This window comes from Leptodactylus fuscus, chromosome 2, assembly GCF_031893055.1.
Source record: "Leptodactylus fuscus isolate aLepFus1 chromosome 2, aLepFus1.hap2, whole genome shotgun sequence".
NCBI lineage: Eukaryota > Metazoa > Chordata > Amphibia > Anura > Leptodactylidae > Leptodactylus > Leptodactylus fuscus.
Genome location: NC_134266.1, coordinates 187581470 through 187604409, shown reverse-complemented (window position 1 = coordinate 187604409; position 22940 = coordinate 187581470). Strand labels below are relative to the sequence as shown.

Here is a 22940-nt window from a genome sequence, read left to right as displayed (position 1 = left end):
TATGCAAATTAGTTGATAAAGGGCTTTAAGGGCATGTCTTATTCTGCAAGGGCTTCACTCTCTGCTCTAGGTAATGCCCCCCCAACTGCAGACAAAGTGGAAGATGTCACTCAAGCAGTTAGGGGTGGGTATCTGCAGCAGAGTGTGACCTGCAAGCAGGAAAAGACTCACCCCTAAAGCCCTTTTCAGCTAATTTCATATACAAATTGCTAATTTTCATGAAAATGTAGCTGTAGTGCAGAATAAAAAAAACCCCAAACATCTTTTAAGTGTAGAAGCCACCATAAAAAGTATGATGTTAGTTTGACACTAATTTTCTTGCTGAAACTCACTTTAACCCCTTCCCGACATGCGCTGTAATAGTACGGCGCATGTTGGGTCTGTAACTATGGCGTCCGCCCGGGAGCCGCCATAGCCGCCAAGCTTTAAGCAGTAGACAACCGGCTCTAATGCCTCCGATCGGTCCGCGATCGGAGGCATTAACCCCTCCGGCGCTGCAGTCAAAGGCGCCAGAGGCGCCATTTTTCCCGGTGGCGCATGGGCGCCGCCATTTTGGCCGGGATCGACGGCTCCTGGAGCATGCTCCAGGGCCGACGTCATGTTGCCATGACAGCCGGGAGCCTTGTTAAAGGCTCCCAGCCGGTCTGCAAATTCTCTCTTTTGCAGGCTGGTCTATGCAGCCTGCAAAAGAGATGATGATTTTTTGCAATGCATTGCAATGCATTAGCATTGTAATGCATTGCATTAGTGATCAGACCCCCTGGGGTTCAACACCCCTAGGGGGTCTAATAAATGCAAAAAAAAAATTAAAAAAAAAAAAAGTGAAAAAAAATATAAAAAAAATAAAAAGTATTAAAAGTTCAAATCACCCCCCTTTCCCTAGAACAAATATAAAAGTAGTTAAAAACTGTGAAACATATACATGTTAGGTATCCCCGCGTCCGAAATCGCCCGCTCTACAAATCTATAAAGAAATATTTTTCCTGTTCGGTAAACGCCGTAGCGGGAAAAATAGTCAAAAGTGCCAAACCGCCGTTTTTTTCACTGTTTTGATTCTGATAAAAATTTCAATAAAAAGTGATCAAAGCAATAACATTTCCGAACTAAAAAGTACACCCGGCCCCGCAAAAAAAGACGCCCTATGCATCCCCGTACACTTACGTATAAAAAAAAGTTATGACTGTCGGAATATGGTGACTTTTAGAAAAAAAAATTTTTAACACAGTTTTGGATTTTTTTTAAGGGGTCAAAATTAGAGATGAGCGAACAGTGTTCTATCGAACACATGTTCGATCGGATATCAGGGTGTTCGCTATGTTCGAATCGAATCGAACACCGCGTGGTAAAGTGCGCCAAAATTCGATTCCCCTCCCACCTTCCCTGGCGCCTTTTTTGCACCAATAACAGCGCAGGGGAGGTGGGACAGGAACTACGACACCGGGGGCATTGAAAAAAATTGGAAAAAGTCATTGGCTGCCGAAATCAGGTGACCTCCATTTTAGACGAATAGTGGATTTCAAATCCGGGTCATATGAGAATGTGAACTTTGTGACTATGAGACAGGGATAGCTGTACAGGCAGGGATAGCTAGGGATAACCTTTATTTAGGGGGGAATGTTATTAAAAATAACTTTTTGGGGCTCTATCGGGTGTGTAATTGTGATTTTTGTGAGATAAACTTTTTCCCATAGGGATGCATTGGCCAGCGCTGATTGGCCGAATTCCGTACTCTGGCCAATCAGTGCTGGCCAATGCATTCTATTAGCTTGATGAAGCAGAGTGTGCACAAGGGTTCAAGCGCACCCTCGGCTCTGATGTAGCAGAGCCGAGGCTGCACAAGGGTTCAAGCGCACCCTCGGCTCTGATGTAGGAGAGCCGAGGGTGCACTTGAACCCTTGTGCACCCTCAGCTCTGCTACATCAGAGCCGAGGGTGCGCTTGAACCCTTGTGCACACTCTGCTTCATCAAGCTAATAGAATGCATTGGCCAGCGCTGATTGGCCAGAGTACGGAACTCGACCAATCAGCGCTGGCTCTGCTGGAGGAGGCGGAGTCTAAGATCGCTCCACACCAGTCTCCATTCAGGTCCGACCTTAGACTCCGCCTCCTCCGGCAGAGCCAGCGCTGATTGGCCGAAGGCTGGCCAATGCATTCCTATGCGAATGCAGAGACTTAGCAGTGCTGAGTCAGTTTTGCTCAACTACACATCTGATGCACACTCGGCACTGCTACATCAGATGTAGCAATCTGATGTAGCAGAGCCGAGGGTGCACTAGAACCCCTGTGCAAACTCAGTTCACGCTAATAGAATGCATTGGCCAGCGCTGATTGGCCAATGCATTCTATTAGCCCGATGAAGTAGAGCTGAATGTGTGTGCTAAGCACACTCATTCAGCACTGCTTCATCACGCCAATACAATGCATTAGCCAGTGCTGATTGGCCAGAGTACGGAATTCGGCCAATCAGCGCTGGCCAATGCATTCTATTAGCCCGATGAAGTAGAGCTGAATGTGTGTGCTAAGCACACACATTCAGCACTGCTTCATCACGCCAATACAATGCATTAGCCAGTGCTGATTGGCCAGAGTACGGAATTCGGCCAATCAGCGCTGGCCAATGCATTCTATTAGCCCGATGAAGTAGAGCTGAATGTGTGTGCTAAGCACACACATTCAGCACTGCTTCATCACGCCAATACAATGCATTAGCCAGTGCTGATTGGCCAGAGTACGGAATTCGGCCAATCAGCGCTGGCTCTGCTGGAGGAGGCGGAGTCTAAGGTCGGACCTGAATGGAGACTGGTGTGGAGCGATCTTAGACTCCGCCTCCTCCAGCAGAGCCAGCGCTGATTGGCCGAATTCCGTACTCTGGCCAATCAGCACTGGCTAATGCATTGTATTGGCGTGATGAAGCAGTGCTGAATGTGTGTGCTTAGCACACACATTCAGCTCTACTTCATCGGGCTAATAGAATGCATTGGCCAGCGCTGATTGGCCAGAGTACGGAATTCGGCCAATCAGCACTGGCTAATGCATTGTATTGGCGTGATCAAGCAGTGCTGAATGAGTGTGCTTAACACACACATTCAGCTCTACTTCATCGGGCTAATAGAATGCATTGGCCAATCAGCGCTGGCCAATGCATTCTATTAGCGTGAACTGAGTTTGCACAGGGGTTCTAGTGCACCCTCGGCTCTGCTACATCAGATTGCTACATCTGATGTAGCAGTGCCGAGTGTGCATCAGATGTGTAGTTGAGCAAAACTGACTCAGCACTGCTAAGTCTCTGCATTCGCATAGGAATGCATTGGCCAGCCTTCGGCCAATCAGCGCTGGCTCTGCCGGAGGAGGCGGAGTCTAAGGTCGGACCTGAATGGAGACTGGTGTGGAGCGATCTTAGACTCCGCCTCCTCCAGCAGAGCCAGCGCTGATTGGTTGAGTTCCGTACTCTGGCCAATCAGCACTGGCCAATGCATTTCTATGGGGAAAAGTTAGCTTGCGAAAATCGCAAACTGACAGGGATTTCCATGAAATAAAGTGACTTTTATGCCCCCAGACATGCTTCCCCTGCTGTCCCAGTGTCATTCCAGGGTGTTGGTATCATTTCCTGGGGTGTCATAGTGGACTTGGTGACCCTCCAGACACGAATTTGGGTTTCCTCCTTAACGAGTTTATGTTCCCCATAGACTATAATGGGGTTCGAAACCCATTCGAACACTCGAACAGTGAGCGGCTGTTCGAATCGAATTTCGAACCTCGAACATTTTAGTGTTCGCTCATCTCTAGTCAAAATGTAAATAAAACCATATAAATTTGGTATCCCTGGAACCGTACCGAAACACAGAATATAGGGGACATGTCATTTTGGCTGCACAGTGAACGCCGTAAAACCGAAGCCCGTAAGAAAGTCGCAGAAATGCATTTTTTCTTCAAATCCACCCCATTCTGAATTTTTTTTCCTGCTTCCCAGTACATTATATAGAATAATTAATGGTGGCATCATGAAGAAAAATTTGTCCCGCAAAAATTAAGACCTCATATGGCTCTGGGAGCGGAGAAATAAAAAAGTTATGGGGTTTAGAAGGAGGGGAGTGAAAAACGAAAATCAAAAAATGCCATCGGCGGGAAGGGGTTAAGATTAATATATGCACACTGTCTTTATTGGTAAGTGGTCTCTGATCTTCGATTCTAAAACGGTTGACTAGTAATAATAGCAAACTCTGGGGCATCTGGGATGGGTGTAAAATTGTCATGCTTACCTTACCGGCCAATTCATTGTGCATTCAAGGTCCACTTTCTACCCTAGGAAAGTATGACTTTACCCCCGAGTTAGCTATAATTCCTGGACAACCTCTTTTAATTTTAGTGAAGATATTTGCTGATGGGTTAAAAACCAATGACTGAATCTTTACAAAGATGTATTCTCGGGGGTTGTGATGAGGTTTGGGCCCCAGTTTTCTCTTGCATATGATCATGATGCTGTACACCACAGGACTTTCTCATCAAGATTAATGTTCTGTATTGTCTGTCTTTTCAGTACTCTGTGAAACTTGAAAAGGGAGATTATACAATAAGGATGCAAGTTCGTCATGAGCAATTAAATGAGCTGGAACGTCTGAAAGACCTTCCCTTTGTGATTTCTCACAGAATGTCCAACACTTTGAGTCTGGATATATATGAAACTCACAGCATGGCCCTCTTGGGGAAGAAAAAGGCAAACACTATTACATTGCCTCCAAAGCACAGCCAGCCTTTCTTTGTTACAATGCTACCTGATGATAAGTAAGTAACTAAGTAGTGAAAGAACTGGACCTACTTTTATATTGAGAATGTTATGCTCTGAGTACGGGGAGAATGAATAATGAATGAGCCTGGATTCATGGGAAAGTGTGACTAACGATGAATTCATAGCAATTCCTCAGTGAACCTCTGTGTTCGTTGCAGGTTTTGCTGTGTGTTTGCTATAACAAGTCTGCCAGGTCTAAGTATGGCCATAGGGTCTTCTTGTCGGAAGTGATAAGATTCTTGGACTATTCTGTTGAATAAGCTGATTTTTCTAGGTACTTTGCATTAAGTAACACCAATACTGATTTGTAATGTAGTCCTGTCAGGAAGCCGTTGCTTCAATATTTGGATTATTTACCACATGCACTACAGTCGTTGCATACTGTCTTGAGTTTGCTTCCCATTAATTTGCTGAATTCTACTAATCTAATAGGGTTACATTACATGCTTCTGGCTGGTGTACTATAAATTATTCTATATTAGGCCCTCTTCTATGTCATGGTTTATCTTGTGTAAATAAGGGATGAAACATATATAATATTTTAAGTTCTTTTAAAGATCACTTTGTCATTGTTTGATTTTAACAGAATTCCTAAGGGTGCTGGCCCAGGCTGCTATCTAAGTGGTACACTGACATTGTCTAAGACCGAACTAGGCAAGAAAGCCGTAAGTATCATCTCTCTATTTAATTAGTTATTTTAATAACTTTAGTGGTTACTAAATTTTCAGACCACTAGTCTGATTGAATAGTGTGAGGCTGAAACTTAACACTTCATTTAAAAATGTTTACGTCCTAAAAACCTCTATAAAGTTCCTCCCACAAGGTTTGTCCTTTGTAGCTAACTAGCTGATAGGTAAGTTACCTTCCAAACTGAAATGTGGTCACGGTAAGTGAAGGGAGGAAGGACCAGGCTCTCTTCACACAGTGAATGGAGAGGGGGTGGGCTGGTCTATCCTCAGTCTCTTTATGTCTGCATTTAGCTTCCTTTGTGCACAGAACAGAGAGTTCTGCAGTATACAGTGTAAGAATACTATGTAATTCTGCAGCAAGTAGATTTCCAGATTTGCAGCTTTTCTCTGTTTTCCTTCACTGGCAATCTGATTGCTTGAAGGTCCCAAGCAAGACCGAAATGGTTTAATTTTTTTTGGATTAGAAATAAAAACTGTTAGCTAAGCTCGGATTTGCAGTCCAGCGTACCTGGGTCTTTATCTGTTATTGTCATTTGCTATTATATAGTTTCTCATGGCAAAAAGTTTATCCACTATGAAGAGTAGTGTGTTAGTGCTGCCTGGCATCTACCTTGGGGAGAGTAGTGCCTCAGATCATTTGAAGGTTGTTTGCTTGAATTTAGACAAAACACTCCTCCTATGCTCTGTCCATTTTGTAATATTGTCTTATCAGTCATTTTTGTAGGTATTCATGACAGCAGCAGTTTTGCTGTGTCCATCTTCTTCATTTTTTTTTTTGTGTAGCTAAATGGCAAATACTCCGTATACTCTGCCATTAAGACTTTGGACAATAAAGTGACTATGGAGAATATTATCAAGGATGCTATGTAGAGTTTAATTCACTCTTCTTTGTATATAATATATAAAGGTTTATGTTTAACTGCTTTGTATGGCTTTTGGAGCGGTTTCTATGCACCTTCTTTGTAGTAGGTTTTTATTATTACAAAAAAAAGTTATCTCGGGATCAGCTTAGAAATATCCCAATCTAGACCCTGTTTTCAACCAGTGATATCTATGGAAGTCATACAGGTAGAGCTTCTTCTCCTTTTTCATATAACAACAAAAGCAAGTTTCTTTGTTTTATAATTCCTGAGTTAGGGTATGTTCATACGAAGGAAAAGGTCACGGAAACCTTTTCCACCTTGTGAACATTCCGCATGGCTAGCTGCGACGGGATGGCGATGCAGCATCAGCATTCCGTTGCGGCATGCCGCTCCGGATTAGGGCCTAACCAGGAGTGTGTCTTGAGCTGTGGACACCGCGGCTGACTCATTCGCAGAATCCAGGGCAAGCTACTAGCTAGCGGGAAAAAAAAAAAAGAGCGGCTCCTGTTGAACCATTTTTGCAGGCGGATTTTGAGGCGAATTCCACGTCTTAATCCACCTGCAAAAAAGTCTGTGTGAACATACCCTTAGAATCTTACTATAAAGTAGCCATGACTGCCTTCAGGAAGAGTGGCAAATTTTCCTGTTTTAGAAGAAAAAGTTCCTCTGGATCTTCTGAATCTTCATCCCAAGATACATATTCCCCTTCTGATAAAGATGGATCATTTTCTGTTGGGAGCCTTTTTTGCAGACAGATTCCACATCAAAATCCGCCTGCAAAAAACTCTGTGTGAACATACCCTTATATCTGTTTGAAGTGAACCTCCCCTCATTTTCTCTACATTTCAGCTTTGCCTGCTGTCTCTCCTTCTCACTTCCTGTATTCCTTATCAAACAGTCAAAGCCACCCCATATCTTACTGAACCGGACACTATAAAGTATCACAATACTTATTATGATTACGGTAGTAGAAATCGAATATAACTGCAGATCTAATAATATGCACATGCTTCTAGAGAAGGACTCCGCTGTTAGGGGGCGTTCACACTACCATCGGTGTTCGACAGCTAGTGTTTGCTGCTAATGTCCGTGAAAAATCTTGTGCGGACATTAGCATCGGACTTTGCATTGATTTAAATGGACATCGGGTGCGTTCTTTTACTGTCCGTGGGTGTCCTTAACTGTCTGTTCCCAAAGATGTCCGACTTTTCAAGTGGACAGCAAAAACCTACACGTCAGGTTTTGTTGTCCACTTGAAAAGTCGGACATCTTTGGGAACAGACACTTGAGGACACCCACGGACAGTAAAAGAACGCACCCGATGTCCATTTAAATCAATGCAAAATGTCACGGACACAGCTAATGTCCGCACAAGATTTTGCACGGACAGTAGCAGCGGACACTACCTGTTGGACACCGATGGTAGTGTGAACGCCCCCTTATCTGTGTATTTTACATAGAGAGATAACAGACAAGGCTTTATCAGCAAACTGCCATTACCTGAATGGCAGAGCTGTAGATAACAGTGAGAGCAGTGAGTGATGTCATCTGTCCTGTCTTATCACACAGGTCTGAAGCTATGAAAGCTATGTGTAAACAACGGGAGAAATCATTTCACATAGCAGGAAAACAAAGCAGCATTGCTAAACCATGTATTTAGGAAAACGCTTCATTCCACATAAGGTAGTAGTGTAGATAGGATCCTTCAGATGAATACCCCTTTAAAGCTGTGGGACTACCTATTTAAGGATGTGACAACTGTGAGGGAGTACCTTTTTTTTTTTTTTTTTTTTTTTTTATCTTAAAGGATCCCATCTCAATTTACCTTGAGGCTAAGGCCCCAAGTTGCTAAAATGCAGTTTTGTTTTTTTGAGCCAAATATATGTTTCTTATATATTCCCATAAATGGCCTAAGCCTAATAGCTTTAGCCTAAGGCTTCACATTGCAAATACACAGGCACAAAAAAAGCTGCATTTTACATTACCTGCAATGTGGATGGGATTTTGGGATTCTAATTCCATCCATACATTTTAGAAACAATTCTGCAACATACATAGCTGGTAGGTCCGTGCTGTATTATTCAGCGGGGATCCAGTGGCAGTGTCCGCAGTTAGTATCCGCTAAGCTGACTGAGTGCCATTTTCTTGGTGGTACATTGGCGCTTCCATTTTGGGGTGAATTGTTGGCCCCCAGTATGAGATCCGGGGGCAGCAATCGATCCTTTGCCATAACAGCCAGGAACTATAGCGGAAAAAAACATAAGAATCAAACTGCCATTTTGATGGGTTTTCTTTGCTGTTTCGTAGCCCATAAAAATTTGGAATAAAAGTGATGAACGCAATAGACGCTGGAATTGTGATGAACCATGGAAGAGAGGAGGCTTGTCTTTTTGGCTGCACCGTAAACCCTGAGTCTTTTAGGGGTTTTGTTTTTTACGAACACAGATTTTCTCCAATTCCACCCCATTCTGAATTGTCAGTATTGAGTGTAGTGATGGGTCCATATGGATGTTGTCTGTATAGGTGTGAATTTCTATTGTGTTTCTGTCTGTCTTGTATGTGATATGTGAGGTCACTGCAGCAATGACAATCCCTACAGAATTAGCGTTTCTTAATTGCAGTATCTTGTGCTTAAAATTCTTACATTCTTAATGGTTTCTCATGAAAATAATTTTAGCGACCTATTTAAACGTTTTTGTTGCTTCAAGAAAGCCTGAGTGTGAAGGGAATATGGTACAGGATTTGTACAGCAACACAAATTGTGCTGAAGAAGCCCCCCTCGGCTTATACTCGAGTCAAGCAAAAAAAATAAAATAAAAAAAATAATTCTATGTCCAGTCGCAATAGTAATGTATAGAATCTTCCATTAAAATAGTGGGGAAAATAAAAGCTTAAAGAAAAAATTCTAAATCACTCCTTTCCCTAGAATACGTATAAAAGTAGAAAATTACTGTGAAACACATACACATTAGGTATCCCTGTGTCTGAAAGTGCACGGTCTACTGAATATAGGGTATCTGCAGTGCTCCTGTTCTGTCGGGAAGGGGTTAATAGGAACACTGCAGATACCCTATATTCATCCAGGCTGAATTCTAAGTGGGGAAAAAAAAACCCAGTCCTCAAGCTCAGGGAAGGGGCAGACAGACAACCAAAATACCCCCTCCCCTTTCCCAGCACCTACTGCACCCAAAACGCTGAGCATTTTTGAAATTTTCAGTAGCTGCTGCATTTCCTCCCCTCAGCTTATACTCGAGTCAATAAGTTTTCCCAGTTTTTTTGTGGTAAAATTAGGGGCCTCTGCTTATATTTGGGTCAGCTTATACTCGAGTATATATACCGTATTTTTCGGACTATAAGACGCACTGGACTATAAGACGCACCTAGGTTTTAGAGGCGGAAAATAGGGAAAAAAAATTTTGAAGCAAAAACTGGTAAAATATTTAATATATGGGAGTTGTAGTTTTGCAACAGCTGCAAGGCCACATTGACAGGTGACCCTGCAGCTGTACGGGGACGCATAGAGCGTTTTTTTTGCGGGGCCAGCTGTAATTTTTAGTTATACCATTTTGGGGGATATCTATTGCTTAGATCACCTTGTATTGAAAAAAAAACAGGAGGTGATTTAGAACTTTTATTTATTTCATATTTTTAAAGCTTTTTTTTTTTTTTTTTTTTTTTTTTTAACTATTTTATTCCCCCCCCCCCGGGGCTTGAACCTGCGGTCACTTGATCGCAAGTCCCATAGACGGCAATACAACTGTATTGCCGTCTATGGGACATTCTGTCTATTAGTATTACGGCTGGTCATAGAGACCAGCCGCAATACTAATATAGCCGTGACAGGCCGGGGAGCCTCATTAGGCTCCCGGCTGTCACCCGAACAGGTCGGCTCCTGCGATATCGCCGCGCAGGAGCCGGCCTGCAACTCTACAGGTACGGGGCCGGTGGGGACCGGCCCCGGGGGAGAAGGGGCCACGGATACTGACCCGGCATCCGCTGTACTAGAGAGGCGGATGCCGGGGAGGGATAGACGCCGGGGCCTGAGACATCGCTACGATCCTCTGCCCTGCATGAAGCCCTGCCCTGCAGGGCAGAGGAGCGCAGCGATGTCTCAGGCCCCGGCACCTGTAATGGCGTCTATCACTTGCCGGCTTCCGTCTCTCTATTACAGCGGATGCCAGGCGCCACCTTCAGACTATAAGACGCACCCTTCTTTTCCCCAAAAATTTTGGGGAAAAAAAGTGCGTCTTATAGTCCGAAAAATACGGTACTTTTTCTGTAGCCCCTGCTGTTCCCGGACTACCAATGCTGTTTGTTCTCATGTTTGATATAATATCTAGGCTGTGTACTGTTTGGTGGAGTCAGGCAGGAGAAGACAAAGGGGTGTGATTCAGAGCTCTGAGGGCTAGTTCACACAGAATTTTTTGGCAGTGGATTTTGACGCAGAATCCGCCTCAAAATCCTTTTGCCAAAACAGCTCCCATTAACTCCAATGGGAGCCACTCGCTTCTTTTTTCCACTAGCTAGTAGTGGAAAAAAGTAGCCAAATGCCCTATCTTGCCAGAGATTCTGCGGCGGCGTGAGACTCCCTCCTGATTAGGCCTATTCATTCGGGCCTAATCCGGAGCAGGATGCTGGTGCACTGCTTGCTGCGGACTGGCCTCACGAATCATTCATGCGGGTAGTGCGCGGCAAGCACACGGACTCCATTATAGTCTATGGGGTTCATGCGCTTTGGCAGTACAGCGCTTGCAATTGCGATTGTATTCCGTCCGGGGGATGTCTATGCGGACGGAATACCTACGCTAGTGTGACCCAACCCTTAAATGTGGTTTCATTTGCACTGAATACAACAACAACAAAAAAACTTGTTACATAAGTCTTGAAAAATAGTGGCAGGTTCCACCTGGCATACTTGTCACCTTTTCTTTTATTCATCCATGAGATTTGCTGACAAATCTGGCTTTGTGCTATTACAAATGGGCCAGTATTAATGTGTCTATAGCTTTGTAAACCTTTAATGGATAAGTTATATAGAAAGCTTATGTTCTTTATTCCTTAAACTTTTCTGTTACAGTAGTGGACCATTTATGGGATCAATCATTGACCATAAATATGATGCATCTAGCACTGCTCCTCTTAGCGGGCTTTCCTTACCTTCTTTCCAAAACAGATCATTTTCTGGATAACTCTAGAATATTTAATTTTGAACTAACATACTCCTGCACAGTCCCTCAAGGAGGCCAAGGTGTGTGTGTGTGTGTGTGTGTGTGTGTGTGTGTGTGTGTGTTTTTTTGATTGTTTTGTTTTTTTTAAATGCAGGTTTGTGTTCCGTTTCATTGTCATTGAGCAGGATAGGTCCTGCTCTATAATTATTAGAACTGAACAAGGCATCAGAACCCACCTCAGAAAAGACTGTGGCTGCATGCTGTGTGAATGAGACTTTAGAGTAGTGGTTCTCAACCTTTCTAATGCCGTGACCCCGCAATACAGTTCCTCATGTTGTGGTGACCCAATTCAGTTTGGAAAGTGCATCCATAACGGCGTGTGTTCCAGCTGAATACTGCTGCTGCAGACAGTAGCGCGGCTTCTCAGTGGCTAAAGCCATTGGAAATATGTATTTTCTGATGGCTTTAGGCATACCTCCCAACTTTTGAAGATCAGAAAGATGGACAAAATATGCGCGCCCACTTTTGTTGACTCCACCCATTCTCATTCATTTTTCATGTGCTCCTACACAGTATAATCCTCCTAGTCACCCGTACATTATATGTCCCCTCGCCATCTCTCCCCCAGTTTCATATAACCCCTTCATCTGCCCCCAGTTTCATGTCCCCCCCTCCATCTCTGCCCCCAGTTTCATGTCCCCCATCTCTTCCCCCAGTGTCATGCTGTACCCCTCCCCTTCATCTGCCCACAGTTTCATGTCCCCATCTCTTCCCCCAGTTTCATGTCCCCATCTGTTCCCCAGTTTCATGTTCCCCCATCTCTGCCCAGAGCTTCATGTCCCTTCATCTGCCCCCAGTTTCATGTCCCCCCCCTCCATCTCTGCCCCCAGTTTCATGTCCCCCCATCTCTTCCTCCAGTTTCATGTCCCCATCTGTTCCCCAGTTTCATGTTCCCCCATCTCTGCCCAGAGCTTCATGTTCCCCCATCTCTGCCCAGAGTTTCATGTCCCTCCATCTCTGCCCCCAGTGTCATGCCCCCCCCTCCCTTCATCTGCCCCCAGTTTCATGTCCCCTCCTCCATGTCTGCCTCCAGTTTCATGTTCCCCCATCTCTGCCCAGAGCTTCATGTTCCCCCATCTCTGCCCAGAGCTTCATGTCCCTTCATCTCTGCCCCCAGTGTCATGCCCCCCCCCTCCCTTCATCTGCCCACAGTTTCATGTCCCTCCATCTCTGTCTCCGGTGTCATTCTGTTCCCCCCCCCCCCCTTCATCTGCCCCTTCATTATGTTCCACCTTAATGTTTAAAACAAAAAAATACTCTTCTATTCACCTTCCAACGCTCCCCCGCCGCTCTCTATGCAGTCTCGCCTACTCATATAGTTGTAGGCGCGATATGATGTCATCACATCGCGGCTACACATGCAGAAGCCGCAGCGCAGCGTTAAAGCAGGAGCTGGCTGTGACAGCTTTTGCTTTAATCGCCTGTGTGTTCAACTCATCGGCGTCCTCCGGGCGCCGATAAGTTGAAACCGGGACATACCTCCCACCGACCGGGACGGTTGGGTGGTATGCTTTAGGCGACCCCTGTGTTTTGGTCGTTCGACCCCTGCCGGTGTCGCGACCCACAGGTTGAGAACCGCTGCTTTAGAGCTAGAGTTTACTCTAAAAAGGTCCACACTTCAAAATAAAAGGGCTGCCCCATAAGTCAAAGTAACTGGTAAGCCAGTTTGTTTAGTATACATACATTTGAATAGGATAGACTTTGCCTCTTACACCTTTTTTTTTTTTGTTTGTTTTAGCAGAGGTTGTTAATGCTTTGGTACCAAATAAAATAAAAAGCAGTGAAATATTTTGGATGAGAGCAAAAAAAGTAAAGCCATGTTTTCTTGTGGTTTTCTTTTTCCTGTTTAATTTACCATTCTATTTGGTAGATCAGTGATATTTGTAGCAGTGTTGACTACCACGTTCCTGAGGTCAATGGGGATTCTAGTTACTTTATCTCCGCTATTTTGATTTTTTCTGTTCAGAATTTTTTTTTTATATAGTCTTTTGAACCATAAAGTATTAAGACTAGCTGATCTGAAAGTTTATTACGGAGTGAGCAAGTTATACCATTCCTTGAAGAGTGCATGTATTCTTACAGTATGTTATTCTAACTCCCAGGGGCAGTCTGCAGCCAAACGACAAGGAAAATATAAAAAGGTACTGCTGTTAGTTACTATAACTTCATAATGTTGCATATGCTATTAATATGATCTGTCACTTACACATGAACAGCAGATGTGTGGAACAGATATGTTTGTATATCTTCTTGTATTCTATTGTATGACTTGGAGTACTAGCTGCATACACAATGTTAAACCTCATGCCATATACCAGTTCCTTATAACAGATATCTTTTTTTTTTTTTTTTGTAGACTTGACACTTTCATGGTATTCTAAATAAGATTGGCATGTGTGCAAAATTCATCCTTTTCACTTAGTGTGTTTATCATGGTAGTGCCCTTGCAGAGACCCGGGATCCTGCTCTGTCTGGTCCTATGCCCTTTTGTATGTGCACTTGCACACAGTATGCCACATTCACATACACTATAAGTAGTAAACAAATGGAAAAGGAAATTGCCAGTGGTTCATCTGTGTAGAGTTCCAGAATTGTGTTGTGTGATGGCATGATCCAGCACCCATTAAGGTATCCATCTTGCTTATTATGGGGCTCCTTGTGCTATAATGTCCTTGAATTTAGTTTTGGCCTGAAAGAATCACTGCATAAGGCATAGGTGGTGTATACACTTGAATGAATCAGTCAATACTGTGTTTTATATTCCTATAGGTATACTAACTGATTTATAACTCTCTACGGTTGTTAGCAATAGTGTGTGTTATGTTTAGATCATGATTTAGGAATGTTGCCTTTGGTTCTGCCATAACTGCTTTTGTGATGTATCGGTCTACCTCCGTATTCATGGACAGGTTTTGTCCTTCTGAGAATTTTGGTGTGTCTTATTTGTTGTGTGACTATTTCTTAGTAAAGTGTAGTTTTATACAAATTTTAGTGTTTTTGCTGCTTACATACTGGTACTGCAATCTGATTTGCAGCCAGGCTTTTGTACCGGTGTTTTCCATCCTTTTTATACTGGGGACATTACTGAAAAAAAATAAATCTTCCTTTTAGTACCCTTACCAAATAATTTTTACCAAAAGACCACACCAAAAAGTTTTTGATGTGGTTTTTAGCACAGTATTGAATTCTCAGCTGAAACATGTTAAATACATTTTTTTTTACTTGTTAAATTTAGGAAACCTCACCAAAACTGCATGCATTTTTTTCAGATGCTCTTTTAACTGCACCACAACTGCACTGTGTGAATGCACCTTCAAAGCTACACGATCCTATGCTTTTCACCAAATCACGTCCACCTAGCTCATATAGAATCTTTTACCATAATCAGGCTACTTTACTGACCCCCACATTGGATCATGCTCCCTGGTGTTTCAAAACATAAATATAAGGATCTTCAGTGGGCCCCAGACAAGTAGTAATGCTCCCCGGTGGCCACTAACAAGTAATAATACAAAGCTATGCACTTTGGAGCAATATAAATAAGAAACCGGGATACTAACCGATCTTCAATTCCCTGCAATGCTCTTCTCACAGTCATCAGTAGCAGGCTGCCTGCTCACCATTGTGTTTAACTTATCTGTGACCTAAGGATGCAGATAATGTTGAATGATATACAGCCTTTTCCCACCATTATGTCTCGGCAGCCCTGGGAGAGTTCCATGGCTGTTCGTGCTGGGGCTATAAAACTAGCGACAGGTTACTCTTCACAGTTCTGTTAGCTATAGCCTGGGTAGCTTTAGATATTTAAGTGCTCATTCACACGGGGCAAGAGGGGGTGGATTTTGGTGCTGAGTCCTCCTCAAATCCGCCCCCTCACAATAGAGGTCTATGCAGACCGCTAGCGTTCTTTTTTCCGCTAGCGGTTTGTTCCCGCTAGCAGAATAAAGAAGCGAGCTGCCCTTTCTTCATGCAGATTCCGTGGCTGATTCAGCCACAGCGTCTGACGCGCGGCAGCACCCTCTGGACTAGGCCCATTTATTTGGGCCTACTCCAGAGTGGGAAGCCACGACTGTCGGAAGCCGTGGCAGGACATTTTGGTCCTACTCTTACGCAGCTTCCCGCGTCAAAATCAGGACCAAAATACGCCATCCCGTGTACACGGGGCCTAAGTGTGATTTAATAATTCCAAATTGCATTAGATGACTTTACATAAGTTTTTCACTGCTGCTGTTGAAGTCTCAGCAGTGTAAACTCTACCTTTATCAAAAATGAAGAGCTGTTACAATTTCCTCATGTGCAGTTCTCACTTTGCGTTTGCCGTTCTCTGTATACAATTGTATATTGCTTCTTACTGTTTCTCAGTAGTTTCATCTTGACCTTCATGTCTAATACTGATGTATTTGACACACTTATCTTCTGGTTATTCCAAAAGGATAACCAAGTTTGTTTGTTTTTTGCCAATAGCAAACTTGCTGATAGTAATTCTCCAGTGCCTGCCTATTGTATAACCTTTCTCACTATACAGCTAGACAGTGTAAGAACTTTGTTGGGATCCCTTACTGTTAATTTTTTACTTGTATGAATATGGCCTTTGAATTTGAATTCAAAAGTTCTGATTCCCAGCGCTATTACTTTGTCTTCTCATCTTGAAAGAAGGTGAAAATGTAACACACTTTTGTCCTCTTGCAGGATGTGGTTTCTGTTCATTATCACTTGATACCATCTTCAAATAAACCAAAGAATGGCAGTAAAGATAAGGAAAAAGAAGTGGAGAAAGACAAGGATATGAAAGAAGAGTTTGCTGAAGCTCTACGAGATTTAAAGATACAGTGGATGGCAAAGTAGGTGGACAAAGTAGTATAGATTTTTAATCATGGGGTTAATTCTGAAAAAAAAAAACCTGGCATGGATGTATTGCTGCAAAGAAAACAATCCATAACATTCTCCAGAAATCCATTTTCTTAGTTGGTTACTGTATTTCCAAAATATAAAAATCTGATGTTGTCATGATATACACGAATACTGTCTGTGTAAGCGCAAACATAATAAACAGTCTATTCATGAAAAAAAACGCCAGATTTTTCAAAACTATGGGAGAAAAAAGATGCACTTATAGACTGTTTAGTCTAATTTTACGCCACTTTACTAGTTAGATTTGTTTCCATCAAAAAATGCACCAAAACTTTGGTACGTTTTTCTATGCACATTATATTATATTACAATGCAAGCCCTGCCTGCTGTTAGAAGCTGTTAGAAAGTGTCTTAAACAGGTACTATATCATGTTGAATTTCTCTAGTCCATCTTAAAAGTATTTTTCATCATACCCTAAAGTATAATGAGCGGAGGGCCAAAAAAAAAAACAATCTCCTATCCTGTTCTTTGATGCTTCTGTCGGTAATCCAGTACTGCTGAGGCATATGATTGAACCTCCGTGGCATGTTGCGACGCTTCTATACGTCATGATGCTGAACCCAGTCACAGGCTTCCACAGTCCCTGACGACAGACAGTGTGATTAGGCACCAGGTTTTGGCACGAGTTAAATATACCAAAAATATAGCACGTAAATCGGAGGGGTAGGTACAGCCCATTATGATTAAATCGTATTACCCTCTATTGTAAAGCCCTTCAAGAAAAGCATGTCTTCAACCATATATATGACTACACAAACACAAGAACCTGGCAACACCAGATGGTTGTAGACACTCAACATACCAAAGTCAAATAATATAAAAATATACCTTTATTTATCAAATATAAACACATACATAGATATAAATGACATACTGGACAAATGCACAATACCATATAAAGAGACAACAATACACTTAAACGATCCTATAGTGGAGGGACTTGTAGGTAAAGTGATACACTGAGTCTGATTAGATACCCATAGAATATTGATAGATATAATAGTGCCGTTCTTAAAAGAAAACACTCCTTTTTTTCTATACACAAAGTCAGACACTGACCAATGGTGTGTTTCTCAGGAGAAGAGAAATAGTTGCACATACCTACAGCATATCGTAATTATAAAGGCAGAGCCACTAATACCATAAACATATGAACGGCATATATAAAGAATATGTGCCGAAACGCGTGTCGGGTGGGCAACTGACACTTTACGATCCCAGTTTCTACTATAGTTACTCGCTATGGGTAAGATTTAAGCTCTTTATCTGATGGAAACATATTCTTTATATATGCCGTTCATATGTTTATGGTATTAGTGGCTCTGCCTTTATAATTACGATATGCTGTAGGTATGTGCAACTATTTCTCTTCTCCTGAGAAACACACCATTGGTCAGTGTCTGACTTTGTGTATAGAAAAAAAGGAGTGTTTTCTTTTAAGAACGGCACTATTATATCTATCAATATTCTATGGGTATCTAATCAGACTCAGTGTATCACTTTACCTACAAGTCCCTCCACTATAGGATCGTTTAAGTGTATTGTTGTCTCTTTATATGGTATTGTGCATTTGTCCAGTATGTCATTTATATCTATGTATGTGTTTATATTTGATAAATAAAGGTATATTTTTATATTATTTGACTTTGGTATGTTGAATGTCTACAACCATCTGGTGTTGCCAGGTTCTTGTGTTTGTTTGGCAAAAGAGTGTAAAAGTGCTATGAAAAGGTGATCATAAGCTACTTTTGGGCAGTATACCTCTTGGTGAGCCACAGTCTCTTTTGTTTGCAGTGTTGTCGTAAACAAGAAACCTGGAATGCTATGTATTTGAACTGTAACTGCAACACATCCAGGTTCTGTTTGGGATCAGACAACTGTCAGGTTTGAGTATTAAGGTTTTGTGGTGAGCGCTTCAATTGTCTTTGCTGTGAAGTGACCCACTGCCCCAACTGTGTGTGGTAATCTGTGGAGTAATCGCATACAACAATTGGTCACCCCTAGTAGAGATCTGTGGAACAATAACAGCTCAACAATATGTTGTCCGCAGGACAAAACCGTCTTGGCCTACCCAGTCATTAGATTTATCACCAATCAAGCATTTATGGGAACCATTTGGGGCACCAGTTTTGGCATTTTATGAGTGAGCTTAAGGATACCATATAGAACCTTTATGCCACTATGCCCAACTGCATCTTATCCTGTATTCAGGCTAAACATCCATTTAGCATATCTGTTTATCAAATGCCTCAAATGCATGGACATCCATTTACATAGAAATCAATGTTAAAACCTAGTATACAAAAAAAAAGCCATCTGTTTTCATCTATTTTTTTTTCTGTATTTTTACATGGTTAAACAGATGTAACAAAAAATGTGATCTGAACGGAGTCTGGCAAAAAGGAGAGCGGAAAAACTCTCACCAAATATTGTTATTCGTTGCTCTGCCTGAACTTTCTGCCACCACTAAGACTACGTTCATGTCTGTTCTGGGTGTTTGACATCATCAGAAAAACACTCCTGGAAGCCCAACTTTTTTGTCCGGTTATTTGTATTTAAAAAAAAAATAAAATAAAATAAAAAAATGAACAGACTCCAATATAGTCAAAGGGGGTTCCTTGAGATCTGTGTATCATTTCCCTAATTCTATTTGTTCTGTTCCTCTACGCTGTCCTAACTGTTCATGGCAGGGCCAGATATAGACCTAGCATAAGCAATGCTTTCTAGCCTTCAGTTCCCAGCATTGCAATTCTCTCCCTGGTATGCCAAGCTTCTCTCTGTGATAGTTACTTGGCTTTTGACTGAGAAAGACAAGAGAGATGTGCACCATAAAAACTGGAATTTCTCACATTTCTGACAGCATTGATGGCTGATGGGGGTCAAGAAAGTGATTTGTTTTCCACAGAAGCCGTGCACAAACTATAACATAGGCAATGATGGCTCCATAAAGGAAAGCTATAGAGAAGAGCCTTGCTTGCTGGTCATGCTGTGCAGAGTCCTTGTTGAAATAAACTACACTCTGTAGGAGACTGGAGCTGCAAAGATTCTTTATAAGCTATGTACTGATTTTAATGTTCCTGTTATTGCAGACTTGAAGGCAATGACATCTTCAGTGAAATAAGCGAATCCTTCCCGGACTATCTTCCCCTGTATGTGGCAAGGCTTCATCAGCTGGATTCTGAAAAGGTAAGAGCTGTTTGGAAGGATATCAATGGTCATTTAAAAATGGTCAATTAGATGTACTGCTAAAAGGGGGATTTTCTATCTATCATGAACATCAGATGCTGATACCCTCCCTTTAACTCCATCACTACCTTTTTAGTTGACTGAGTTATAGGATAGTCATGCTCTGTTGTCTTAGCATACCGATACTAAGACAGCAGAGCATAGAGGTGTCAAGTAGTGCATCAGATATTTTCAAGTGATTTTGTCATTGCAAAACATCCACAGGCCATGGGATAAGTGTCAGATTGGTGGGAGGACGACTGCTGGGGATCCCTCTTCTTCATCTATGTGAATTAAACTCCATTGTTTATGAATGACAGGTGCTCCATTTACTTCTATGGATGTGTTCACATAGTACAAAAAAGCCAGAGGAAAATTACAAATGGAGAATGTGTCTATGTCAGTAGGAAACTGATGCCAGAACAATGGCACCCAACATCAATCCAGCATTCCATATGTTGGAGCAGGGGTCAGCAACCTTCGGCACTCCAGCTGCTGTGAAACTACAACTCCCAACAGTAGCCATTCACTTCCATGGGAGTTCCAAGAACAGCAGAACAAGTATGCATGCTGGGAGTTGTAGTTTTATAACAGCTGGAGTGCCGAAGGTTGTCCACCCTTGCATTAGTATAATGTATTCCAGCCTTCAAGAACCAGACCAAAAAGCAATGCAGGTAACTTTCTCTGACATGGCTCCTGAAAGGCTCCCATGAAAGGGGGTCATATATAAAACTGTGCTATGTGTTCTGCCATCTGTTTCTTTCTGGCTTGTCTGTACCATGCCAGAGGGAAACTATAATAGGTACATCATATACAGTCCTATGAAAAAGTTTGGGCACCCCTATTAATCTTAATCATTTTTAGTTCTAAATATTTTGGTGTTTATAACAGCCATTTCAGTTTGATATATCTAATAACTGATGGACACAGTAATATTTCAGGATTGAAATGAGGTTTATTGTACTAACAGAAAATGTGCAATATGCATTAAACCAAAATTTGACCGGTGCAAAAGTATGGGCACCTCAACAGAAAAGTGACATTAATATTTAGTAGATCCTCCTTTTGCAAAGATAACAGCCTCTAGTCGCTTCCTGTAGCTTTTAATCAGTTCCTGGATCCTGGATAAAGGTATTTTGGACAAACAATTCAAGTTCAGTTAAGTTAGATGGTCACCGAGCATGGACAGCCCGCTTCAAATCATCCCACAGATGTTCAATGATATTCAGGTCTGGGGACTGGGATGGCCATTCCAGAACATTGTAATTGTTCCTCTGCATGAATGCCTGAGGATTTGGAGCGGTGTTTTGGATCATTGTCTTGCTGAAATATCCATCCCCGGCGTAACTTCAACTTCGTCACTGATTCTTGAACATTATTCTCAAGAATCTGCTGATACTGAGTGGAATCCATGCGACTCTCAACTTTAACAAGATTCCCGATGCCGGCATTGTCCACACAGCCCCAAAGCATGATGGAACCTCCACCAAATTTTACAGTGGGTAGCATGTGTTTTTCTTGGAATGCTGTTTCTTTTTGGACGCCATGCATAACGCCTTTTTTTTTATAACCAAACAACTCAATTTTTGTTTCCAAAATGAAGCTGCCTTGTCCAAATGTGCTTTTTCATACCTCAGGCAACTCTATTTGTGGCGTACGTGCAGAAACTGCTTCTTTCTCATCACTCTCCCATACAGCTTCTATTTGTGCAAAGTGCGCTGTATAGTTGACCGATGCACAGTGACACCATCTGCAGCAAGATGATGCTGCAGCTCTTTGGAGGTGGTCTGTGGATTGTCCTTGACTGTTCTCACCATTCTTCTTCTCTGCCTTTCTGATATTTTTCTTGGCCTGCCACTTCTGGGCTTAACAAGAACTGTCCCTGTGGTCTTCCATTTCCTTACTATGTTCCTCACAGTGGAAACTGACAGGTTAAATCTCTGAGACAACTTTTTGTATCCTTCCCCTGAACAACTATGTTGAACAATCTTTGTTTTCAGATCATTTGAGAGTTGTTTTGAGTAGCCCATGATGCCACTCTTCAGAGGAGATTCAAATAGGAGATCAACTTGCAATTGGCCACCTTAAATACCTTTTCTTATGATTGGATACATCTGGCTATGAAGTTCAAAGCTCACTGAGGTTACAAAACCAATTTTGTGCTTCAGTAAGTCAGTAAAAAGTAGTTAGGGGAATTCAAATCAATAAAATGATAAGGGTGCCCATACTTTTGCACCGGTCAAATTTTGGTTTAATGCATATTGCACGTTTTCTGTTAGTACAATAAACCTCATTTCAATCCTGAAATATTACTGTGTCCATCAGTTATTAGATATATCAAACTGAAATGGCTGTTGCAAACACCAAAATATTTAGAACAAAAAATGATTAAGATTAATAGGGGTGCCCAAACTTTTTCATAGGACTGTAGGTGTATACCCCCTTAATGGGGCTGTTCGAAAAACTAGACTACCTACAGGATGGTTGGTGTGTGTTTTTTTTTTTTTTTGTTAGCTGGACACTTTTTACATATTAACTTAAGTTCTTCCTTTGTTTTTCTTAACCACCACCTGATATGAATAAGGCTTTAGCGCTGAGATGTTGCGCACCACTGGTACTATATACTTGCTTATTTGTTCAAACTAATGTTATTGGCCACGAAAATTACTGAAAAACTCAGATGTGTAAATTGCCTCTAGGACAACACTGACTGTTGCTTACAGTATAGTTCCCTGCTTCATGTGCTGTATTACAACAGATGTGCACAAAAGTTTTGTTTTGCTCTTTCTTTTTTTTTTTTTAATACACAGTTATAAAAACCAGATTTAAATTTTTTTTCTTATTGACAACATCTGATTTTCATTACCCTCTTCTATAGCCGTAGTAGTAATGTTAAATCCCCATTGTGTGTTTTTTTGCAAATCTATAGAAGAGAGGTAAAACAAAGGTAAGTTCTTCATACTGACAGCACTGCCAGAAAAAAATGCAACTCCACTCTAATTTCCTTTCCCTGGTTTCTACATAACTCGCTCATATTATTGGAGGCAAAAGTAGAATAGGAAGTGGTATATTCACATAATTGGGAACCTTATCAAAACATTTGAGTAGTTACAGTTGGTGACTATTTGCTATGTTTCACATGGCTCAGTTACAATACACTAATTCTTGGAAGAATATGCAAATTTGTTTCCCATGATGTAAATAGGAGAGACAGTGCCTCAGTCATGCTGCCCACTAG

General features: G+C 42.0%; 1 protein-coding gene across 3 annotated transcripts in view; it reads left to right on the top strand.

The window, feature by feature from the left end:
• Positions 1–22940, top strand: part of TPP2 (tripeptidyl peptidase 2) — a 65217-nt gene that overhangs the window by 34439 nt on the left and 7838 nt on the right. For 2 of the 3 annotated variants that reach the window (XM_075265324.1, XM_075265323.1), the window contains exons 22-26: positions 4537–4781; positions 5372–5450; positions 13668–13706; positions 16255–16406; positions 19567–19663. In XM_075265324.1, coding sequence (XP_075121425.1) covers positions 4537–4781; positions 5372–5450; positions 13668–13706; positions 16255–16406; positions 19567–19663 — 612 coding nt within the window. The remainder of the gene's footprint in view (positions 1–4536; positions 4782–5371; positions 5451–13667; positions 13707–16254; positions 16407–19566; positions 19664–22940) is intronic. The other variant, XM_075265325.1, reaches the window with a different exon arrangement.